This window comes from Conger conger, chromosome 4, assembly GCF_963514075.1.
Source record: "Conger conger chromosome 4, fConCon1.1, whole genome shotgun sequence".
In the NCBI taxonomy this organism is placed as follows: domain Eukaryota; kingdom Metazoa; phylum Chordata; class Actinopteri; order Anguilliformes; family Congridae; genus Conger; species Conger conger.
This window is the reverse complement of record NC_083763.1, coordinates 7,780,986-7,805,555: the sequence shown is the minus strand read 5'-3', so window position 1 is coordinate 7,805,555 and position 24,570 is coordinate 7,780,986. Positions and strand designations below refer to the sequence as shown.

The 24,570-nt window shown below is 43.3% G+C and overlaps 1 protein-coding gene across 4 annotated transcripts; it reads left to right on the top strand.

Moving 5' to 3' along the window:
- The first annotated feature begins 943 nt into the window (after nucleotides 1-943).
- On the top strand, nucleotides 944-23,823 carry ranbp3a (RAN binding protein 3a). Of its 4 annotated transcripts, none has more exons than XM_061240576.1 (17): nucleotides 945-1,024; nucleotides 12,226-12,281; nucleotides 12,394-12,430; nucleotides 12,550-12,636; nucleotides 13,191-13,262; nucleotides 14,344-14,409; nucleotides 15,655-15,747; nucleotides 16,237-16,349; nucleotides 17,251-17,367; nucleotides 18,034-18,140; nucleotides 18,367-18,442; nucleotides 19,713-19,812; nucleotides 20,188-20,315; nucleotides 20,633-20,753; nucleotides 21,057-21,199; nucleotides 21,906-22,095; nucleotides 22,487-23,823. In XM_061240576.1, the coding sequence occupies exons 1-17, from the start codon at nucleotides 1,003-1,005 to the stop codon at nucleotides 22,528-22,530; spliced, it is 1,572 nt and encodes a 523-aa protein (XP_061096560.1). In that variant the 5' UTR covers nucleotides 945-1,002; the 3' UTR covers nucleotides 22,531-23,823. The 4 variants fall into 4 exon arrangements, with proteins under 4 accessions (XP_061096562.1, XP_061096560.1, XP_061096561.1 ...); XM_061240577.1 differs by having other exon boundaries at nucleotides 946-1,024; nucleotides 20,191-20,315; XM_061240578.1 differs by lacking the exon at nucleotides 13,191-13,262 and having other exon boundaries at nucleotides 944-1,024.
- The last annotated feature ends 747 nt before the right edge of the window (nucleotides 23,824-24,570 follow it).

Below are 24,570 nucleotides of genomic sequence, written 5' to 3'. Positions count from 1 at the left end.
TTTTGGAAAAATGTATGATTCACTTTTTTACACAGACACTCTTTTTGTGATTGAATCAGCATATTGGCAATTCGGAATACATGGTGACCCTAAATTTAAAATAATTTACACAAATCATCAAACCACTTTGGAGCATTTGGAGATTTCCCAAATAATATTAGACGCTTTTAATGCTACTTGTATTAATGCTCAATGTTTCGTCTTTTGACAAGTCCCGTATGAACAAGATGTAATTTAAGTCAATGATATTTAACATTGCAAGTTAGTAATTAGAGATTTTTATATTATTTTGCAATTCGATTACCATCATTCTGTTATAAAATATTTATCCACTTAACTCATTGTTGCTCAACAGCCAGAAGATACTTGCACAGTATTCTATAGCTTAAACCTCACTTTCAATAAATAGTCTTTGAATCATAATTTGAATTGCAATTTTTGGGAAATGTAGCTTGGATTAAAAACGTGTGTCCACTTTTGGGTCACAATTCATCTGTTTAAATTGTATATTTCCTGGGATTTTCAAAAAGCTTGGTAATTATTGGCAATATTAATTGTTTATCCTGGGTCTACTACTGGTTGTCATGAGGTAAACCACGCCATCTGGTGGTTTCTAAGGTGTCTGAAAGAAAGGCCAACTTCAAAGACGCATATATAAAATTAAATGGCAATATGTTTTGAGAATATATTTTCCTGGGGGAAAAAAATCTGTAAACTGAATTTTGAACCAACAGATTAAGAGAAAATACCTACGGATTTCCAAGCAAGTCACTCCAAGAAAGAAATACATTTACTTCGTGGGTAAATAACAACTATATTACTGATATCCGAATGTTCATATGGTTAGAAATAACTAGGTATTCACATTCGAAATCATAAGCTGGTTTATTCGTCTAAGCGCATGAATTCATAGCTGGCCAAGTGGCGAACTCCAGCTCTCCCAGTCTAGAAGTAACGCGCATGTCTAGCGCACTGGATTGTGGGTTCAAGTAAGGAAGTAAAATGGCGGATCTTGCAAACGAAGGTAAGGAGCTGCGCAGGGTGGAAGGAAAACAAATCAAATGAATGGGCAATTAAAGTGGAAATTCACGCTCTAAAGTCACAGATAGCTATAAAGGACAATACAGGGGACCTGGCGTTGTGCATATGTCTCAACCCCAGTCTGGTCAGATAACGAAGGGCGAAAATTTGTGTAACGTTGACATCGGCTTCCCGGCCTTTCTAATAATCTCCAGAGTAGAGAGGGGGGAGGAGGGGAGCCGAGCCAAATAAGAGGGCACAGTGGCACAGTCGGGGGGCTTTTAAATGAAATTCCAGTCATTTGTATTTATATTAACGGTACGATTCGGTCGGACACTTGTGTTTTACACCTGACACTTAGACCTATTTATGCCGCTTAATCGCTGATGTGTAGCTAGGTCAGTAATTCTACATCGTAAACTACCCGTCCAGCTAGCTAATCTTGCTAGCTAACGGCATTATTGTGGGACATGTTAAGAAGTGACTAACTAATGTTTGCTAGCTATGTTAGTGGCTGTCTGTCAGCAAGTGCGTCCCTCGATGTAACCTTGGGTAGTTATACTATGTATGTACAGCCAGGAGATATGTAGAGCTGTGGAATTAGCAAGCGAGCCCGCTCGCTCACTCGGAGATGGCAAGAGAGACAATGACATGTTAACGTGTTTGGTAGGTAGGTACGTTAGCTAAGGTCGCTTAAACTAGACGGCACCGGCAAAATGAAAGCATGCTTTGCACTTCACCAGTCAATGGGAGCGACTTTCTGTTTAGCGTGATAAAATAAATTAGCAACATTAGCTATGCTACGTTCCTACGTTAAGCCGCGAGACAGGCAGATTTTCATCACGTCTCCCCAGTCTCGGGCGCGTCTCTTGTAAACAGACAGCGCACCAATTTGTAATGGCTATTGGACGAAGTTGTACATTTGTTTTGTCTGTTATTTGGCATTGGAATAGTTAGCATAGCTAGCCGGAAGGGAAAAAAAAAACAAAAAAAAAAACTTTGTGGTCATTCTTTCAAAACTACAGACCGCCCACTTCAGACGCGTGTTCCTCATTGCAGGTGTCAATGCAATTCTAATAATGCAAATTCTTTTTTTTTCTTTTTTTAAATCAATTTTGAAGGCTGTTCCCTAGTCCTGATTCTGGAGGCCATGCACGTTTAGCATTCTTATTCCAACGAAAAAGCTCTCCGTTGCTTTGTTTTCTTTTTTACTTTATTAGAGTTTCATAATTCGTTTCATAATAGTGAACCATTACAAAAGAAAGTAGCTTTGAGCCTATTATTATATATGCTGTTTACATACTTTTTTTATGTAAAAAGTATGTATGTACATAAAAATTACAATGTTTGGGACTTTTTGCAACTTAATTAAAATCACGTCTGCAGCCCCGTGTTTAATTTGGGCCTCAGTGAAACCAAATTTAAGCAAAAACCAGCTCCACAATTGCACACTATCTTTGTGCTATTATTTGTGTTCAGTTTACTCAGTGGCACCTGTAAAAGCGTTGGCATGGGTCAAAAGTACCCAGTGATTTTAAAGCAATCCAGAAATAAGCATTTATTATATTGTTAGGGCGGCCTGTAGCGTAGTGGTTAAGATAAATGAGTGGGACAGGCAAGGTTGGGGGTTCAAATCCCAGTGTAGCCACAATAAGATCCGCACAGCCATTGGGCCCTTGAGCAAGGCCCTTAACCCTGCATTGCTCCAGGGGGGATTGTCTCCTGCTTAGTCAAATCAACTGTACGTTGCTCTGGATAAGAGCATCTGCCAAATGCCAATAATTTAATGTAATGTTAATGATTGTCATTTACCAATGTTCCATCGCATTTAACAATTGTGAAGAAGTCATTTCTATAATAGCCCAATATAATGAAAGGATGTGGGGGCATCGATCATGTTGAACAATTAAAAGTTAAGGTGTTAAGCTCTTAACAGGGTTTTAATAATGTGGGTTATTGATATATATTGTTTTGACCTGACATTCTCTTATGTTTCATATTTATCTTAGAAGAAGCCAAAAATACATAATACAAATATTGGCGATGAACAATAAATGGGAACACAAAAGAAGAACCAAATTTGCACTGTTTTAGTCGTGGGTTGTGAAATGCATCTCGCAAAAAAAAAAGTCATTCCTCTTTTACGAAAAGTTCACGGATCACTTCGACCTAACACATGGTCGGCAAGTCGAGGGGCAACTATTGTTTGAGAGAACCCTCAATAATGGTCTTTGCAAGTGGAAGGTGGTTAAGCAATGGAAGGAACGTATGACCTGAGGATGAGTTGTGAAATCTGAGGGTCTTCCCTGTAGTGCTCAGGTGCTTCACCTGCAGTGGCCTTGCGATGGCTGGCTGTAATGACATTGCTGATAATGCTGATAGGCTTCAATGTCCATGTTAGTGTTTTAAGGCTATGCATTTGAACCCTAAGTGCAGCTTGAATAGGGGTGTCTAGGTTCAGTAATGGCACTCGCATGCTGACCTTTTTTGTGCATGGTCACGTTCATGGACTTAAAATAAATGTGGAGGTATCATTGTATAGCATTTCTGAAAGTCACTTTTGGAATAAAATGTATAGGTTGAGAATATATTCCCTGGCAGTAGCTAACGGAACATAGCATTAGATGTGCCGTGCTATCTCCGTGGTTTACGTAAACAGCTCTGTGATATTGACACTTTTTAATGCCAAGTAGCCACAAGTAAATGCCAGCTTCTTCCACTTTTGGGCTTTAAGCTTTTACTCCAAACTGCACTCTCCTCGGCCCAGTGAAGTATGGGCTTGTGTCAGTGGCGGGGCGAATGAGGGCATAGTTCAATGTAAACTAGGACCACTGCGTCATTAGGGGCAACAGTTGCAATATTTTACAAGTGGGCCATGGGAAAGAAGGTTCTATCACCCAACACCAAACCATTTAAACCAAGGTGGAAAGGGGCAGTAGTTTATGACTCTAAGGCTGACTAAATAGGAGATGCATGTTAAATTTTATGACAATGTAAAAATGGTCCTGTCTGACCATGAAGCGTTATAGGTAATTTTAGTTTATGTGGAGCACTGGGCAAATCCTTGGCTCAGTACATTGTTATATCAATCATTGCTTGATCTGAATACATTAGCTAACTTTGTATGGTTCCCCCTGGCTTATGAGACTCATGAGAATCTTTTTCCACATCCGACACAAGTAAAGATATAGCTAGATGACGTTGAGTTGCAGTCATACAGATGGATGGTTGGTCCCGATGCAGCAGTTTACCTGCCTGTGTGTCCTACTGTAGGTTAAGCATACTGTATTACTGCGAGTTCCTTTCTCAAGCCCATCCAGCTTGACTATGTCATGACTCATTCTGAGGATTTTTGGATTGGCCCGTTATTATATTTAGGTCCGTAAACCACCGACGGCTAGGATATGCTTTACGGTAATTCCCAGATAATTGATGTTACAACTGATGGATATTTGGATGTTAAAGCCCAATACAGCTGCATAATAGAGACTGACAGAGGAGTTCTTTCATCATGAGAGTTACAAAAACATATGTCAGTCTTATGTAGCTGTATTAGACTTCACCAGTCAAATATCCTGCAGTTGTAATGCCCTTGAATACCGTGGAATTTCCCTTTGCCATTCACATTTAGGTACGCAGTCTTCTGGATATGTGTAAACTGTCTCTGTTCAGTTTTAAATGTGGCAGTTTGTCCTGCTGCAGAGAAGGTGTTTTCATTTTGAAGAATCGGTGTCAGTGTCAGTAATCCAGCATGTCCGATGCCCTTTGTGGTAATTTGTGAAATGCAGCCCACAAAAACGAATTGAAATAACATAATAATAATAATAATAATAATAATAATAATAGGGATTAAATATCCTTGCGATATTTGTGTTTGCTCCGTAAGGCGGAGTGCTTGTCGCGTTCTTCTTTTAAAATTCGGTTCTTGTCGTTTCTGTGTTCAGACACTGCTCTTTTATTTATAGAAGCTCACTGCAATATGACGGGGTAGCAGAATCAGAGAGGCGCATTATCTCCACACTCTGGGTCATGCAGCAGATGTCTCTGTCTGCCTCACGTCAAGTGCGAGACTTTTGCAACTGTAACGCGGTTATTAAAACAGTGAGTCAAACACTGTTCAGCTGAGCTCAGTGTTTTAATAGGGTCTTATAACCACCCTTAATTTGTCTGTTGTCATGGTGCTCCTGAAAATGCCCTGAGATCCAGAATGATTTCCATTTGTGCTGCCTTATATGAGCATAAGTATAAGCAAAGCACAACATTTGCATATCAAGTGCAGCTCTTTGAATATGTAAGTTAAGGTGAAGCACTTCGACTCAACTCAAGCTGGAGGCCCTAATGAACAAGCCAAGCCTCTTTTCTGCAATGCATTAACGTGCACAGATGTAAATGATGATTTATACCTGCAGTGTTCAAATGGAACATGCGTGCATATGCGGTACAGGCAGAGTCGGGTATGTTGTGTGTGTGTGTGTGTTTCATTTGTATTTTTTTTGCGCTGTAGCGCTGTCACATCTCATTCTGTAGCTCTGGTACTTGGTGCTTGGTGCAGACATTCATGTTTTGTAGCCGTACGCCTTCAGGGCACATGAGCAATAGCAAGCCATTACAGAGAGTTCTGTGCTCATCTCCTGTAGCTGAGACGCCAGACTTAACACTCGCGCATATTAAAATGTTGTGTTCAATGTCTGCTTTCTTTGGACCTATCAGCGTGCATTGTGCTGGCTGAACGGTACGCCGGGGGCAGGGGGGGAGGGGGGGCGCGTAACATTCAGGAAATGAATCGACTCAGTGAATTGGAGGAAGCAATAAACATGGGCCCAATATTAAACCATAAAAATGTCTTGGATATTAGTTGCAGAATTGAAACATTTGTAGCTCTGAGAGCGTAAGGGATGGTGCTGCATGATTTGAGAGCCGAGGTTCTGTTTGAACTGTAATTTCACTCTGACGTTCGACAGTTGAGTTCTATCCATGCCGCTCCAAGTTGAGAAACCCACTCGAATAAAACGGAACTAACGATATCAGTTCTGTTTTATGCGATGTTTTCGCTCATCATTGTCCTGGATGTCACTTGTTTACCGTTTCAATTTTTACTTGCAGCTGACACTTCAGTAGTTCAGGGGCTTAACCAATACATTTTAACCCAGTTTCTGCCCACGTTCTCTGTCTGGAGTGTGAATGATTTCATATTGTAGTCTTTTGTGGGCAGTGTTCAAAATACCATGAAACATTTTGTTCGATGATGGCAAATCCCTTGGTTTCAGTTCCCTGTTATCGTTTAAGAACTTTCCAATTCACTACAATGAAAGATGGAAACATGCACAATTTGTTGAGCTCTGACTTGGTTACATGGTGCTCTGTGTGGGAATGTTATGACTTTCCAACCTACAGGAAATGGGTCCTTTTTTGCCCCCCTCCCAACCCCTGTGACCCATGCCACATCATTTTAATGCGGGCTATGACATTCACTATGCTCGTCTTGACTTGACTTTACGACTTACTTTCATCCAAAACCTTTACCACTATTTTTGAATGAACTTCTGTTCAATTTCGGTCGTGTGACTTGGCCACCAGTCAAGAGCATTGTACTTTTTAGCCCTGTAAAACCCCTTTCTCCGCACTTTCCCCTTTCCGTCACTTTGACGCAGATTAATACTCGTCTCACCTGAGTCACAGGAACCCGACGGTTTATCTGCTTTTTTTTTTATCGTGAGCTATTCTCGAGACTTTGAGTGATGTGCATCTTGCGGTCTTTCAGTCGTGTCTTCAGTTCATACGCTGACTCATCTATGCCCGCACATGCCTCCTGGGGAGTTTTCATTATCTGCTCGACATTTGAAATGGGGGTTTTCCCCCTCACAATTAAAAGTATTCCTCTGTGAACCCCTGCAGTGGTCGTCCATGGTTCGCTGTTGCTGAATCAGCGCAACCTTTCCTTTTTACTGTTTATCGCACGGTTGATTTGGTTGACACCCACCGTCTGATGGATTTATTCACATTGTTCCCCACCTCTGATGGCCATCAGTACTGGTGCTGACTCCTCTTCGGACATCGTGTTAGGAGACAACAGCGATAGACTCCAAATGTAAACTCCACACCTGGAGTCAACTCTTTTGTCGGCTTCTTGTGCTAAACTAGTGATGAACAAATGCAGCTGGCGAAGAAACAGCTGAGTAATCCAGTTACTTTTAGGTCCATAAAATTGGGGAACTGTGCATAAAATGGGCTGAATGATTTTATTGAAATTGCAGTGTGCTGGTGTACAGAGCCAGTGGTGTACAGTGGTGCCAAAACAACAACGATTTAGAGTGTCTTCTAATACTGTACTGTGTTTGTGTGTTTGTGTGTGTGTGTGTGTGTGTGTGTGATTTTTTCTTTTCTTTATTTGCCTCTGTACTCACAATTTTGTACACAGTTTTAGATTTGTAAACAAACCTTTCTCACGTGGTTACCATGTAGAAATTATGGCACATTTTGTACAGAGCGACTTTTTAATACATTCACCATCAAATTATGCAGCACAAATTAAATGCGTTATTTAGAACCTAGAGAAGAAATAAAAGCTATTCATCCGCATGTGCTTGAACATCCCAACACCCCACCCACGCTCACACACACGCACACATGCACGCTCACACGCACACACATGCACACACATGCACAGACACACACTTGACCACATCCATGTTCATCAGAGGACCAGGGCCTCTCAAACTCCAGTGGTTGCTGGAGGTATTGCAGCCTATTAAGCCTTTGGTGCCAAAAAGATAAAGTACATTTAAAACTATGACTTTACCATGGTGAAATTATACTATTTTGGACCTTTTTTTTGCACTGAATTCATTTCCCTCCAGGGAAAGATCTTCTGAGCCACGCAGAAATCTTATATAAGATTCATATAAGGGTTTTTTTTTTTTTCATCTTATTCTTCCCGTCTTTCCGTTTAGGTACCCAGTGTGCATTCTCTGGTACCAAGAAGTCACATAGTAAAACGTGGCTGCCTCAGTGAATTTGCTTCTCACACCTTTGACCAGCTCCCATAGGAATGTATAGAACCGGTAAGCAGGAGCTATCTCTAGTTCTTGTATATTGGCATTGGCATGATACAAATACATAAAATGAAGTCCTGTTGTGTGCCTGCGTCAGCCAGGCGGAAATACCAACGTTGCATGACTGTGAAACAGTAGTTGCTAGGTCATTATTTAACAAAATAAAAAATAATAAAAAAAGGAAGGCAGTATGAAATTCGGAGGAAAACACTTGATCGCTTATCTGCCTCCCGTGGGTTGCAATAGTAATCATCATAGTTTTCTTGCGTTTGAATGAGGCTGTGTTTTATGGCCCGAAGCCACGCAGAGGCGTGCTCAGGTCAGGCACTGCCAATACGGAGTGAGCTGGCTCTGGAAGGACACGGCCTGTACCCAGCTGCACCGTGTGCTCTGCTGTGCCGCGGCCCAAAGCAAAACGCTGTTCTTTAGTCCGCTGCGGTGACGTCTCATTTGTACACTGAGAAGTGAAATTTTGCCCGTTTTCTTTGTGTTAATTTTCCTCCGCTGCCCCGCGCCTTGTGTCGCCGTGGTTACGGCCGAACAGGCGCTCTCTGTGCCGGGGCATTTCCTCCGTGGGTGGGCGACACCGCGAAGGCCAATCTTGAGTGTTTACATGTACGCTACAGTAATAGTTCAACTCCAAATCCCATTAGTTCTGCCTGCTGCCTGGAAACTTCATTGGAGATTTGACAAGACCGATTGTGTTTCTTTAAAACTCTTTAAGACTGATAATGTGGCTTTTGGCCCTGGTGGCTGTTTATTCATTAAAAATGTGTTCAGGTTGCTTGCAGTTGTTATTCCGGTTGTGGATAATGGTAGTGTAGGCTAAATGGATAGTTTGTAATAGCCATAGGATAGACCTGGTGTAGCCTAACTAAAGGATTGCAATTTACTCAGCGGTAATTGGGCACGCATACGCCAACGTCACGGGAAAAACACAATTTCCTCCTTTGTGGATTTGTTATTTTTCTATGTATGGGCCATTCTATGCCGACTCCAGAAGTTGCACCACAGAGCCTCTTGGATTTTGCCTCTGTAGAGCCATTTAAAGTTTGCTGGGTGTCGCAACAGAAAACACATCGTGGCACAAAATGTGATAACCTTTGTTGTTGTGGCTGCAGCTGCTGTTGTGAGCGTTGCTGTTGATGTTGGATAATCTGCGGTACTACACCAGGAAGATGAATGTCATGTTCTCCATAATCGTGAAAAATATAGTAACTCCAACTCTTAACTTTGTAATCTTTGTAAATTTGTACGTACGAGTAATTTTGTATTTGGAATTCATATGTCCGAAAACATGCACTGGCTTTTGTTTTGAGATATTTGGAGATATTCTTTTCACCAGGGAACAGTTTGGGGGGGGGGGGGCATATCTCCAAAAGTAAACCTACTTCTAGTGTCATTTTATTTGTAAATGGGTCATCTGAGAGCACTTTGTGTGAAGATAAATTACATTACAGGCGCATGGAATATTCAATTTGGCAATTTCTGGCACATTTAGACCCACCTAGAAACCAGTGTCAGAAATTGAAGTTTCATCCTCAATCAACTTTTTCTTTTCTTTTTTTTTTTTTATTTTTTAGAAAGAATTACCTTTCGTACTCAGTGGGTTTTGTTTATACAACTCTTCCTACTATCCTAACTTCATACATCTTCACATTCCTGTCACACCTCTATAATCTAAAATGGAGTCCCATTTTCATTACCATTATACCCACTGTGGACGGCAGACAGTGTGGTAAATTTGCTTTATGATGTAGTTTGTATTGTGTTGACCCAGCAGTTATGTTCAGTTAAAGGCTGTGGTTTGAATTTGCTTGATGTGCTGAACTTTGTACCACAGTCTCTTGAAATTACAAAAACAAATGCACAGTAGGATCATTTGAATGAGTCCTGTCCACATTACGATGGCAGCGCCTTAACGCACTGGTTTGGTTCAGTGCCTCTAGTCTATCCCCGTAATCGGGTGTGTGCCTATCTGCCGTAACCCCCGTAACCGATATGTGATCGCTAATTGGTCACGAGTCAATCTGGGGGGGGGGGGGCGTCGTGTTGCGGTCGGTGTGTGGCGAAATGCGACCGTTAAAAACGGGTGAGCGGACTGTGAAATTATAGAAAGTAAGTCATGCCGGTCTTCGTAAGCCGAGCCGTCCGCCAGGCGAGCTAAAAATACCCCGGGATGTAGAGTATAGCAGCGGCGTATCGCTGGGAGCTTTAAATCGTCCCTCCGCTCCGGGCTTCTGCCGTGGCGGGTAGTGTGTAAACGGGGCCCGATATAACTCTCCACAACCTACTGGGGGGCATAGTCCCATGACCTACCATTATAGCCCTGGCGAGCCGTTTATCATCTTACACTGTGGATCACTGATAGAAGTGCGTATGCAGCTGCTCATAGTGGGCTCCGTTCATGTGGACACGTGTCTTTTTTTTTCTTTAAGGAGTGCCTAAGCACACATTATTGAAACGTTTTTTACATGGCCTTCCCATGGGTGTTATTGGTTGTTCTACTTGAGTTGGTTCTGCTTTAAGTTTAGTGAGAAACTTTAGGCTCTTTGCGGGTAGTGCTTGATGATTCTCTCGATACTTTAAAGACGTTGTGTTCTTTCATTGTCGTATGCCATTCGCATGATTTAACATTTGTGCTCGCTTCCCTACCCAAAGACTCGAAATTGGAGAATTTGTCGGGCATTCTTCAAAAACGGCAAGGCTGCTGTATTCTCGTCTGTGTGCTTTTCTCTCGTGCCTGGTAAGAGTGGGAAGTGTGTGGTGTAAAGGGCTTTGCTTTGTGAGAGATAATTTCTGAAACGCACAGTACTGTAGATGCGTTCAGATTCCGTTTCATCAGTTTTGATTCATCAGTGCGTCTGACTCGACCCGATCGTACAGCTTGACCCCTGAAAGCTCTCTGCTTTAGCGTTTCTGAAGGTCTGAGCAGGGATGTGTTCCCATCATTACACAAAGAGCGATGAATAAAAGGAGCGCCATACACACACACACACACACAAAACACACAAGCGCGCACCTGCACGCACGCACGCACGCACACACATACGCACACACACACACACACACATACACACACACACACACATACACAAAACACACACACACACACAAAACACACAAGCGCGCACCTACACACACACACACACGCACGCACACACATACGCACACACACACACACACATACGCACACACACACACACACATACGCACACACACACACACACACACACATACACACAAAACACACAAGCGCGCACCTACACACACACACACACACACGCACGCACACACATACACACACATACACACACATATACACACACACACACACACACACAAAACACACAAGCGCGCACCTACACACACGCACGCACACACATACGCGCACACACACACACACACACACACATACGCACACACACACACACACACACAAAACACACAAGCACGCACCTACACACACGCACTCAGGTCAAGCAGAAGCGAAGGTGTGGTGCATGTATATTGATCCAACGGTTTCATTTCAGAAAATCCTTTATTGATCTGCAAAAGCAGTGCAGATTTGTAGTCAATGGCTCGCATGAACTCGCCTGTAATGAAATGTATTGAAACGAGCACATTTAAAACAGATGACATTTTGGCACGGTTCCCATTTTTGGTACTTCTGCCACAGTTGAAGAAAATTCTGAAGAAAAACAACTTTTTTTTTGTCCATACTGCAGTCAACAGTTTCAAGACATATTTGAGGGCTTGGATTTCAGAATGCAGAAGTGGTTGGTTGTGTCTGTCATATGAAATGGTGGCCCCAGACACTAATATACTCAACGCAGTTTATTGTGGGGTCTGGTGCATGTTGCTCCCGATTCCTGCCTGGATGTTTGATTATATGGGAAACACACACACACACACACACACACACACACACACACACACACACACACACACACACACACACACACACACACACACACACACACACACACACACACACACACACACACACACACACACACACACACACACACACACGGCTTGGCTTAATGTCATTGAGGACCATGTGTGACCAGTTTTAACATACGGAATGCAGTTCATTGAGGGGATTTGAATACAAATCTAAAATGAATTTTTGTTCCCCCCCCCTTTTTAGAGAAACCTGCCGTAGTGCCCCCAGTATTTGTGTTCCAAAAGGACAAAGCCCAAAAGGTAAGTTCCATCGAGACGTTTTCGCCCCCAGCTAGACATGTATGACATGAACTGATAAAAAAAACATAAACGACCGTTTCCTTTTTGCCCCACTGACTGCCGTTCATTTCAGAGATCGGCTGGGGGGTCCAGTGCTGAAGATGGAGAAGGTGACCGAGCCCCTGTTCCCCGCTCTGCACTCCTAACCCAACACTTTCAGAATGCTTTGCGTGGCGTGTTTGCGCGCCCTTGCGGTTTTAATGAAACTACTTGCCCTGCTTTCTTCCAGATTCAGACAAAGATGACGATGACTACTGTCCTGCTGCAAAAAGAGAGCGAACATCGTCTTTAACACAGTTCCCACCCTCACATTCAGGTAATAATGACAAATCGGGTAAATTATAATAGTTATTTAGCTGACGGCTTTATCCAACGCAACTTACGTTCCCCCCGGAGCAATGCAGGGTCTTGCTTAAGGGCCCAACAGCTGCACTGATCTCAGCGGGGCTACACCAGGGCTTGAATTACCAACCTTGGCGACTAGGCTACAAGCTGCCCCCTAAGAGCGCATTCTGTGCACCAAACAAGCTGAATCCTGTGAGCTGCATCTCCGATTTAGTATCTAGTCTGCGTATTCCACCAGCCAAATTGAATGAAGGCCCAATGTGTCCTCACTGGCATGTATATTGGGGCATTCTCTGTATTGATATTCAATATCCAATTAACTTATTTCACATCTGACGTTGCATTAAATAAAAGGACATCAGTCGGACTGCTGTGAGCTTATTACCTCAGAATGTGAAACTGTGTAATGATTAGTGAGTTTAGACGCTGGAAGAGTGGTGTCTAGCACGGTGTGGTAGCCTAAATGCCGTCCAAATGAAATAACAGGCTTTTCCCCTCCTGTTTCCTTTGTTTGTTCATTCGCAGTGTCAAAGAATAATGTCTTCATGCCCTCCAGTTTCTGTCAGTCTCCGACAGGAAACTCTGACTCTGAGCCTGGTGAGGCCGTTAATTTAATTACGAATGAATCAATTATGAATGAATCTTTGCTAATATCAAACGTGTGGTCAGGAGCAGCTGTGTGGCTTTATACTGTATGTGTGTTTGTGTGCTGGTATATGATATCGTATGGGATGCATTATATGGCAGAGATCATCGAATCGCGGTTCTCGAGAACAGCTGATTTTCCGTCCTCCCTTTACCTGGGAGTCAGGTGTGAACCCAGCCTGGCCAATCAGCAGCACTAATTGGTCAGTTAATTTCCCGGGAGAATAAGAGAGCCGGGGCTGGATTTGGGCTCAAGGGCCAGATTAGATGATCCCTGCTATATGGTGTAATTCTCTATTCTCACGACATGATTTGATGTCAGACCCGGCCCATTTGAAATGCGTTTGTGTGTGTTGGCCCCGCAATGGGAAGTCTATTCTACAGTAATGCAGTGTGCTGTAAAGGTCAACTGCTCCTGTAGTCAGAGGAAGCTTGATGTGACACACTGTCCGTTGGGACCGTGAAGGGTTTCCTCATAACTGTGCTCGGAAAAGGCGACCGATTTACAGACATGCATTGCCGAGTGTCCCTGTGTACTATCCTGGCTCGTGACAGTGTATTATCTGCTGCGTAATGGTATTTCTGCTCTTCTGGTGAAATTGTTACTCATTAGACCGCAGTCCCATAGTGTTAATTATGTCCCTCTGCATAATCCCGATTTTGTTGTCAAGGAAACCTTCACAATATTCCTTTTAATATTAGACTGTGTTGCCGAAATGTTTCATTTTGTGTTGCGTGCATTTTTTTTGATGGCCACCATACCCATAATGATGTCTGTGGGGAAAGGAAAACGTAACTGGCCACCCATAACTCAGGATTAAGCACAGACGCGTGTGTCACTTTGGTATGACTGAATTCTGGCCTAAAAAGTGATGTGTTTTGAAAGCACCCTTCAATCGAAACCTAAGGCTGGGAAGTTTCACACTGTTTAGGATGTCATGGCTTCATGTAATTGAGAATATAATGGAGAGTAAAGTTATGCCCTAATATTATTCTAACCACCTGCTATGTGCCTGTACACATCTGTCAACAGAGGAGAAGACTGTTGGATTCCGGCTGAAACCGCCAACACTGATCCACGGACAGGCTCCAAGCGCAGGTCTGTATCGATGCCTGTAGATAGATCATTTCGCTTGTATAGCGCTTTTCTGTGCCGTGTTATGTATACGCTGCGGTCCAATGGTAGATGGTAGCGATGGTGCTGGCAGACATGTTGTTTGTCTGAGATGTTCCGTAAAGTGTTAAGAGTTCATTCATGCATGACCACGACCGGAGATTATGAAACCCGGCTGAAAGGAAGATTAGAATAAGGGCCATTCTAAAACAAAATGTCTAGGTTTTGAATCCCCTAATTAATTGATGATACCAAAGAAATGCGATAATAACACAATAACATTATGGCGAATGTGCCAGCTGCTTTGGTTTTCCGCAAATTTAATTTTTTCCGTTTAAACCGCAAAACCCATTGGAATTCCCACAGATTATAAGAAACGTATGTAAATATCTAAAATGTCCTTAATTGGACACAAAATCTGTCTGGGCCGTTGATGGGAAAAAAAATAAATAAATAAAACCCATAAAGGAAAGCTGAAAGGAAATCAGGAAAAATCAGGCGAAATTAACTATCGCTTTCATTGAAGAAATTAAAGTTGACTTGGAAGAAATGTTATCCTGCGTATTTGAATTCCTTCCTTCGGCCCTGCCTGTATTGCTTGTGACAGTAGCAGAGATGGTATGAAATGGAATCCCCAGCCACAGTGAAAATGATCTATGAGGCTGGGGCACTCACTCTGGTGGAGTTGTGACAACGTGCCACTGCATTTCCATAAAATGTAAAAAATCTCCTCAACTTTTTTTTTTTTTTTTCTGCCAGTCGTTTCCTCATATGAACCTGGATGAAAAAGTTTTTGGGTGTTTATGGGAGCAGCTGCCAGCTTTAAGGCCAACAGTCTCCAACAAGAATGCTTTAAGGCTAACGCTGGGTTGTTTAGCTTTAAGGCTAACGACGGGTTGTTTAGCTTTAAGGCTAACACTGGGTTGTTTAGCTTTAAGGCTAACGGCGGGTTGCTTAGCTTTAAGGCTAACGGCGGGTTGTTTAGCTTTAAGGCTAACGCAGGGTTGTTCGCTTTTAGGCTAATGCAGGGTTGTTTAGCTTTAAGGCTAACGCTGGGTTGTTTAGCTTTGAGGCTAACAGCAGGTTGTTTCGCTTTAAGGCTAACGCTGGGATATTTAGCTCTAAGGCTAACGGCGGGTTGTTTAGCTTTAAGGCTATCGGCGGGTTGTTTAGCTTTAAGGCTAACGCTGGGTTGTTTAGCTTTAAGGCTAACGCTGGGTTGTTTTCTAGGTGTGCCCAGCCAGAAGCCCAAGGAGCAACAGCGTAGCGTGCTACGCCCAGCGCTACTTCAGGCCCCGCCACCCAAGTCCTTCTCCCAGTCCAGTGAGTACGGCCTCCAACAACAGCAAAAGCTTCCAGTTGTTTATTCAGTTAATCGTGTTTTGGGCATTTCTTGATGCGTTTCTCGCAGTTCACATCAGTACAGTTGAAGGCTGTTCCTGGGTCTCAAACGTCCCAAATTTTATTGTGGTCTAATCTACAGTTTAAGCGGCATTTAACATTTAATGTATTCAGCTAATTTGCTAATGCGTCTAGTGTAATTGGTGACAAAGAAACCTGCATTCACAGCAGCCTTGCAGGAATGACCACCCCTAGTGTTGATGGACCGGGGAGCAGGTGTTGTGCAGTGTACCCAAAGGGTTCCCAATCAATTCCTTCTGTTCTTTTGCTCGAGTGTAACCAGCAGGGGCGGGGGGGGGGGGGGGGGGTGTTTGCTGTTCATTTTCGCCTCAAAACGACATTGTAAACTGAACCGCCGAGAGGAGCGAGTGGATCCGCCCTGAAATCCCGTCTTGTCGGTGACGATTCCAGATTCCAGCAGCGGGACGAATGGTGTGAACAAGTCATCGGACGGCTCCGCGGAGGAGCAGCCCGGCGCGCTCAACAGCACCGACGGCGTCGCTGAGGAGGCCGGCAGCTCGCCGGTGAGCGGAGTTTCACAGCTTTACCCCCGCCGTGCCGTTACCAAGCGCGGCGGTAAAGCGCTTTCGGCCCGTTTTATTTGTACCCGTGCACCCGAGGGGCCTTGTTTGCTAATCTCGGTGGCTGAGGAGTAAGTTGAGCAATGTCACGCACTCCGTGTTAATGATAGCTCGATGACTAAACACCGATATCATGTCGTATATAATTGGGGCTTGAGGAGAATAGCAGAGCCGGGGGGCTCACTTAGCATTGGCAGAACTTAATTCGGCACTGAGATAAATGGCGAACTTGCAGTCTTTAATATTAGCGAGGTCGCTAGCCTCCGTTACTTGATGGCTGTAGCTACCTGTGTGTACAATATTGACAACACAAACACAGTGGAGGGTCTTTATTACTGGCTAAATTGCTGACTGTAAGTGAAGCTTTCACCAGCCTGCCGCCAACATGGTCGCTGTATTGTATAACAAATGGCTGAAAACCTACCTCGTCTGTGTAGTAACCGACCTGAAACCCATGACACAGTGGCAAGTTATCAAAGTGCTATTCAAAATGCGGTACAGCTGGCTAACAGCTGGCTAATTTTTGATTGCTAGTCTGGTCTGTTCCTGCGGTTAGTAGGTCAGTTTGCTTCAAGGAACATCTGTCGTTTTTGCAGACAGAATTATAATTACTTTGAATGTGCCAAGACGGAAAAATTCAGGCCTGTGCACTTCTGTCCGAACAGTTTTGCTCTCTTTAGCTTTAACTTGGAAGCCCGCTCGTGACCTCCGGCTGAGGAATGCGACAGCTCTCCTTTTGCGAGTTCACTTCCAGGAGTGATTAAAAAAAAAATGCTGGTTTTTCAGCCGGGAGTGAAGTGCGGGGCTTGAGGTCTGTCCTGACCGTGTTGTTGTCGTCTCCCAGGGGAAGGCTGATCCGGAGGCCAGGTCGGGCAGCACGGGGGAGGAGGAGAAGGAGCAGGCGAACAGTCCCGCTGCGTCCTCCTTCGTGTTCGGCCAGAATATCAAAGACAGAGCAAAGGTCTCCTCTTTGAGTAACCGTATCACTGGAGATAGTCAGGTTCAGGGCCAGGCTTGGTCAGACTAACGGCCGCAACCCAAATATGGCCAATCCCCTTCTGATCTGGGAAGCTTAGCGAGGGTCAGGCTTATTTAGGCTTGTGGTCATACCGCCGTGAATGTGCCCATTCTTGGGTTGATATAAATAAATGTGCAAGTTTGTTTGAGTTTAGCGGTGCGGGCTGCTGCCCTGTGGTACTTTGGTATGTTGTTTCTTGGTCACCCTGGGGGAATTTGATTTGTCATTGTGATCAAACATGGCGGATAGTGGGTTAACTGTGGGTTACTGTAACTGCAAATGCATGTTAGCTATTCTCTTTGTGCTGCTGACCTGGGGTCACCTTATTCCTCTTACTCAATGTTTTTATGTGCTTGAGTGAGGAAGTGACTTTTTCCAAGCAGCCGTGCTTCTGCTGTGTAGCTGCAGCTTGCTGTCAAATTTACTATTAATGGTCTCTTTGAATATTAGTAGTAATAATAAATAAATTGCTCCATTTTCCAAACTCGTGTCCAATGCATGGTACAGATTAAACTGGGAGTGATATTCTGTGGAAATAAATCATGAAAATAGATAAATGTATGCTGAAACTACAGCAGACTTAATTACGGTATTGTTTTTGAACTGTAGGTGGAAGAAAACAGTCCCCCTTTGGAAGCGAAAGAGGGCGGCTCTCCGTCGTCCAAGCCCCAGTCAGGAGAAACAAATTATTTCCTCCAGTACATCAGCACCCCCAGGTAATCCAGGTTTTAAAGCAGGTTTTTGAGTTGAGTTTTTTTTTTTTTTTCTGAAACAAGTCGGTGTACTCAAACTTACCAGTAGTGATTATAATCTACTGACTATTCTACTGACAATCTTAAGTGCCATTCTAATCACATATCTGTGCTCTCACACCTTTTAAAGGTTAATGATTTGGGCTGGAAAACTGAATCTCTCATCTAAACATCACTCTTTCGTTTCCAGTGCGCCGAAACCACCAAACAATGTGGAAACTGGGGCGAAGTTCGTCTTTGGGCAGAATATGTCTGACCGTGTCCTGGTGAGTCTTAAAAGATTTACGTTAAAACGTTTCCCTCGTGGCATGAGAAAAGTCTAGACAAGTTAGATCCTTCATTTTCTTTATCCCGTTGTCGCATTTGGAATATTGGAAGTGGATTTATGCTTGTATTGGAACAGGTTTGAATCCGGGTTTAAAACTGCACCATTGAGAAAATTCAAACAAACTAAAGTCAATGTTTGTCTTTTGGCTTTACAATGGGTCATTTTAAGCCCAAATGTTTTGATGTGCGAGTTGACACATAGCTGCTCAGAGTTTAATGTTTTTTATTCCTACCGGAACCCTGTGAACTTCTGCAAACATACCTGTCCCATCCACTGGAGCCCTTCCACCGACTGCTGTTATCTCTCCACACCCACATTTCATTTTATTATCATCACCATGTACATGCACTGTGCAGAAATAGTTACTGCACTACATATTTCAAGCTGTTCAATGGATTTATCACCAAGTCTGGGCATGAACAAAATCTGTGGAATCTGCCCTGATTTCCGTGAGTGCTGCCTTGGGTGGGATTGCTCTGTCAGACAAGGACAAGGATGTCATTGTCATTGTATGGACACTGAAGAAGCCGAATTACAGCCCTCTCTGGAGCTCTCTGTACATCCCGTCTGGGCCTTTGTGTGAAATCCGCTCGTTGTTTGGCTAATCGTAAGTTTATCTGGCAGCCACCTCTTTCCCTTCCCAGTCCCAGTGCATTGTCTGAAGTTTAGATGTTACCTGGCTTTCATCGTGACAGTCCAGGCACCAGGAGTTATGGTCTGCTGCCCCAGCAGGTCAGATCCTTAATCTAGCTGTCTGGTCATCTGGTCTTGCTCATCCAGCCGTCTGGGGTTCCCTCAGCTGCACTCACCCCAGTGCGCCAATGTAATGAGTGAACGGATGATTCTCATTGGGGGAGAGGCGAGTCCATTCCTCAAGGGGGAGAGGGAGAGGAGTGTGGGGGAGACGTGCTGCTCTTCTGGCGGAATGAGTTGGATGAGAGGGGGACTCTGATGTTTTTTGTTTTTTTTAGCACTCCAAAAATGTTTCAATAACCGGTAATCTGGACAGGGAGAAATATATTGCCGTGAATAAATATTAGTATCAAACCTCCGGCATTTAGCTTGAAACTAGAGATAAGAGTCAAATGAATTACATCATTTTTCTTTTTTTTCTTTTTTTTTTAATAACCATGTTTCTACTGCGCACTGAACTGCCAGCAGAGAGGGAAGAGCTAAATGAAGCCTGTTATTGACTTATTTGTTTCCAGAGTCCTCCAAAGTGCAGCGACTCTCCAGTAGAGGGCAGCAAGGAGACCCCAGATGTCCCAGCCCCCGAGCCTCCTTCACAGGACACTACTACCGAGAAGGGTAGGTGTGCCCAGATCACCACATAATGAGGACCGGTTCATACAGACTACCGTTTCTCCCAAATCAGTCTGCTGTGTGGCCACCTTATGGGGACCGATGGTGCGGAGGGGTCATGTGACATTGGCTCAGGCGGTAAGAGCAGTCGTGTGGCAGTTGGAGGGTCGCCAGTTGGGTCAAAGTGTCCCTGAGCAAGACACCTAACTCCCAAATGCTCCGGATGAGCCGGTTGGTGCCTTGCATGGCAGCCATTCGCCGTTGGTGTGTGAGTGCGTGTATGAATAGGGGAATGAGAAGTATCAATTGTACAGCGCTTTGGATAAAGGTGCTATATAAATGCCAACCATTTTACCGTTCATCATTCATTGCCTGTGCCAGTAGCTAACAACGTAGCCGAGTCTCTGGAGGAGTCGGCAGCAGCCTACACTAAAGCCACGGCCAAGCGGTGCCTACTGGAGAAAGTGGAGGTGATTACTGGAGAGGAGTCGGAGAGTAACGTTTTACAGGTACGAACGGTGGTGACCTGGGTCTTTCCTGGTCTTTGAACATATTATTATCAATCTATTTTCCCTCTGTCTGTCTGTGAGGATCCATTTTCTTTTTGAAGTGATACATTTTAAAATTTTTTGGGGGGGTTTTTTTTTGATACGCTCACTAGAAAAAAAGACAACCTTTTGATCCTGTCTGGGTCTTTTTCTAGTGGGCGTATCTAAAATCAAATGTGTGTTGGAGTTCAAAAGTGTGCAGGCTTTCTTTTGACTATCAGCTTGTGTGCTGCTAACAAGAGGCGAGCTAAATCCCAGCTTGTCTTTCTTCTCCGTAGATACAGTGCAAATTATTTGTGTTCGACAAGACGTCCCAGTCCTGGGTAGAGAGGGGTCGAGGACTGCTGAGACTGAACGACATGGCATCCACTGACGACGGGACATTGCAGTCGAGATTAGGTAACGCGTCCCGCGTGTAGTATCCTGCTGTAAAATTTGGTCCAGTTGGTGGTGCGAAGTAGCAGCGGTAGGGCACGACACGGTAGCAGCGCTAGCATACGCCACTTAAGCAGCGCTAGCATACGATACTGCAACAACGCTAGCATGCGACACTTAAGCAGCGCTAGCATACGATACTGCAACAACACTAGCATACGACACTGCCGCAGCGCTAGCATACGACACTGCAGCGGCACTAGCATACGACATGGTAGCAGCGGAGCTGATCCTGTAACCGTGTTTCTGCGACTCTCTTTGCGGCAGTAATGCGGACCCAGGGCAGCCTACGCTTGATTCTCAACACCAAGCTGTGGGCCCAGATGCAGATCGAGAAGGCCAGCGAGAAGAGCATCCGCATCACCGCCATGGACACCGAGGACCAGGGGGTCAAGGTCTTCCTCATATCGGTATGACCGGCACGTCTGGAGTTGTGCATCTTGGTTTTTTCTTTTTTTTTTCTTAGTTTTTTCCTACCCCATGACAGGGTCCTTGAGTGTGAGCATTTCACTGACTTAATGCCGGCAGTTACATTTTGTGTGTGAACGGGGGGAAAAGTGATCTGTGAGTGTGACTTGCCGTGTCAGATTTGTCCCGTTCTTTTTGAACGGGAGGTTGTAGTTCAGTTTATTTTTCAATTCTGGATACAGCCTCTGTGATCTGGTAAGGGTTTGTTTAAAGGTGGTCTGTGTAAGGGTTTTGTCACCAGTCTGCACACAAGTGAGAATTGTTTATTTTTTTCACAGCAAAGAACTAATGGCTCCAGTTAAACAGAATTATTTTTCTGTTTATATCATCGGTGATTACCCTGCTTGTTCCTTTCTTTCTTTCTTTTTGTCAGGTTCACAGAAATTGAAAAAGGGTATTATAAGAGGCTAAAGAACACAAACAAGTACATGCATACATATGTGTTCGATTGTGTGTTTGTGTAATGTTATCGTAGTGGTGCGTTAATGTTGTAAGTGCTCAAATCTTTCACTTTGGGAACACAAGTGGTCTCAAAACTAGCAAGCATAGACATTTTTGTTTTTGTGGTTGTGGTGGTTGTTGCTGTATAGACCGTGTCACGCAGGCGAGCGCTCTGCGTGTGAATAAGCCGTGTCTGTCCCCGCTCAGGCCAGCTCGAAGGACACGGGGCAGCTGTCCGCCGCCCTGCACCACCGCATCCTGGCTCTCCGCAGCCGAGCCGACCAGGAGACCGAGCCCAAGCCCTCCATCCCCGACATCCCGGTGCCCCAGTCCAACGAGGAGGACAGCGACGAGGACGACGTCATCACTCCGTCCTCCGGGACCGCCCCCGCCAGCGGTAACTCGCGCTTCTGCCAACGCCAAAGAATAAGTCAGTCTCAGCAACTATTTTAGTCTTATAGTTAAGACTTAATCTTAATTCTATTACTTTTTTTTTCTTTTTCTTTTTTTCTTTTTTTTGCTAAATAAGACAAAATGTTTACCAATGAGATGAGTTTTAATCATTTCAAGATTTTCCAATGTGGTAAGAATTTTGAAGCAAAAGGTAACTTTAAACGAGTTCATATTTTCAAATTGGCCAAAAAAAAAAAAAAAAAAAAAATCTTAAGTGCCATTACGAGGCTAAAACACTTGACAAGACTGACGTGTTATTGCAGTGTTCTCTTAGAATGAGAGCGGTGTTTCTTGTGAAAGGCTGAAGGTAAAGACAGCCCTGTGCCCTGCCCCAGGTGCGCCCGACAGCGGAGAGCCCCAGGTAGCGGGGAGCACATAACGCCCCCTGTGGCCCTCCTGCAGGACGGGGCTGCCGGCCTGCCTGGCGCCCCCTGACCGGGGCGTCTCGGGGGGGACGAGCAGCTCCCGACAAGACCCGGCGCAGGAGCCCGTGAGGAGTCTGCAGCTCATTTCCTCTGCGTTCAAAGTAAACCCGAGGTGGTTATTATTTTTTATTTGACCTTTTTTGTGTTCAGTTTTTTTTGTTTTTCATTTTTAAAACTGCGAAACGCAGCGACTTCTTTCCCGCTTCGGATTGGGACTTGGATGCTCATCATATTGATGAGCGCGGGGGTGTGTGGAAGATTAAAAAAATAAAAAATAAAAATAAAAAAAGTGAAAAGGAACGTTTTTTTTTTTTTTTTTTTTTTTTCTCCTCTGGTTTGAGATGTGGCACATTTTAAGACTACAGTTAAACGTACGGGACCTTGGAGAACACGTCTCTGGATCCGGCCACGCTCTCCATTAACATTTTCATCTGGAAAACGCTCCTTTGTAAACTTCTTTTCTTCGTCACGTAGCCCAGTAATTATTCAGTGAACAGTGTCCGGAATACATTTGTTGGTTTCATCATTTTTCAATAGGCGAGACGGTGCACACTTTAGCCTAGATTTCACACATAGCCGAGCCCCCTCTCTAAATGGACAGATCCCTATTGATTTTTCTCTTCACTAAATAATTCAAGAGGCAGTACTTGTCAAGACTGAAGCACGCATTCTGTGGTGGGCCTATGCACAGAGGATTCATATGAAATCATATAGATTATACAGTACATGACTATCTGAATGGAAAGGCTCATGTGTCCAGCAACTGAGCAGATTATTATTTTTATTATTATTATTATTATTATTATTATTATTATTATTATTATTATGTTTAAAGAAGTGAATTGTAGCGGGTTAATAGTCATGCTATAATTAATGCTTTAATTTTCAGTACCTTTTAAGGGTATATTTTGTGTTTCGTTTGTGTGTTTTTTTTATTATTAATGGCTGATGCCATACTGTATCATTTGTCTTTCATTAATAATCATACAACTTGGATTTTTTTTTTTTTTTTTTTTTTTTCAAGGAACCGTATAGTTTTCTTGAAATCCTTTTTCCTGTACTTCCAGAAATGTCATATAAATCTTCTCTGAATATATTCCAATTTACCACAGAATACATATTTTTGGGTTTTTTTACATTTTCTCCCTAAAATAAATCTTCAAATCGAGAGATAAACAGATTTTGATTACATTAAGAATGGTTTTTGTTTGAAATTGCCATTTTATAAATATGTCCATATATATATATATACGCACCCACAGTGAGTTTTTTTCCCCCCTCATGATAAGGTGTTTGCCTATAGATTATTATTAATATACTTGCTTTTCAAAGTTTACCTCTTCAAAATTCTGCCTTAAATTAAGGTTCCACCAGATTAGTTTTAAACGCAAAAAAATGGAAATGTTTTATTGAGGTAATACTCAATAGTGGACCTAATTTATTGCGGCAAATTTGATTCGTTTTTAAATTATTTCTGCCGGGATGAAATGTTTTAGAATTGGAGTCTAATAGATTTTGGTTATGGAGAGAATGTAAATGTAAAAAAAAAAAAAAAACAACTGGTGGTAAAACATCTCTCCTGAATGAGTATAGCACATGAAAGTTTTAAAGTTGCATAACCTTGCCATTTTCCGAAGAGCTATATATATATATATATATATATATATATATATATATATATATATATATATATATATATATATATAGTCCACCAGGTGGTGCTATGCATGCAGGAGGGTGGTGAAGGGCAAGTTGGTATATCACGCAGTTTGGTATAAAATGCACATAAAATTTGTGTTTAAAGGACAAGAGGAGTAAACGGTGAACGGCATTTCTTTAATAAGTGAAGTGTAGCTACCCTTGTTTTACCTTTGATTAAACCAGTGGGATGAGTAATCTCTAAACTGTTGTATAATAGTGTGCTCCTTTGCTTGCACTACGGCAAGCCTTTGATGTTAAAATATGTATTTTTAACTAAAAAAAAATTAAAATGA

Excerpts from the sequence above, each read along its gene's own strand:
- ranbp3a (XM_061240576.1), top strand. The coding sequence starts at position 1,003 with ATGGCGGATCTTGCAAACGAAG. Across the intron at positions 13,263-14,343 it reads AAACTCTGACTCTGAGCCTG|AGGAGAAGACTGTTGGATTC; the intron begins GTGAGGCCGTTA and ends ATCTGTCAACAG. Across the intron at positions 20,316-20,632 it reads CGGAGAGTAACGTTTTACAG|ATACAGTGCAAATTATTTGT; the intron begins GTACGAACGGTG and ends TCTTCTCCGTAG.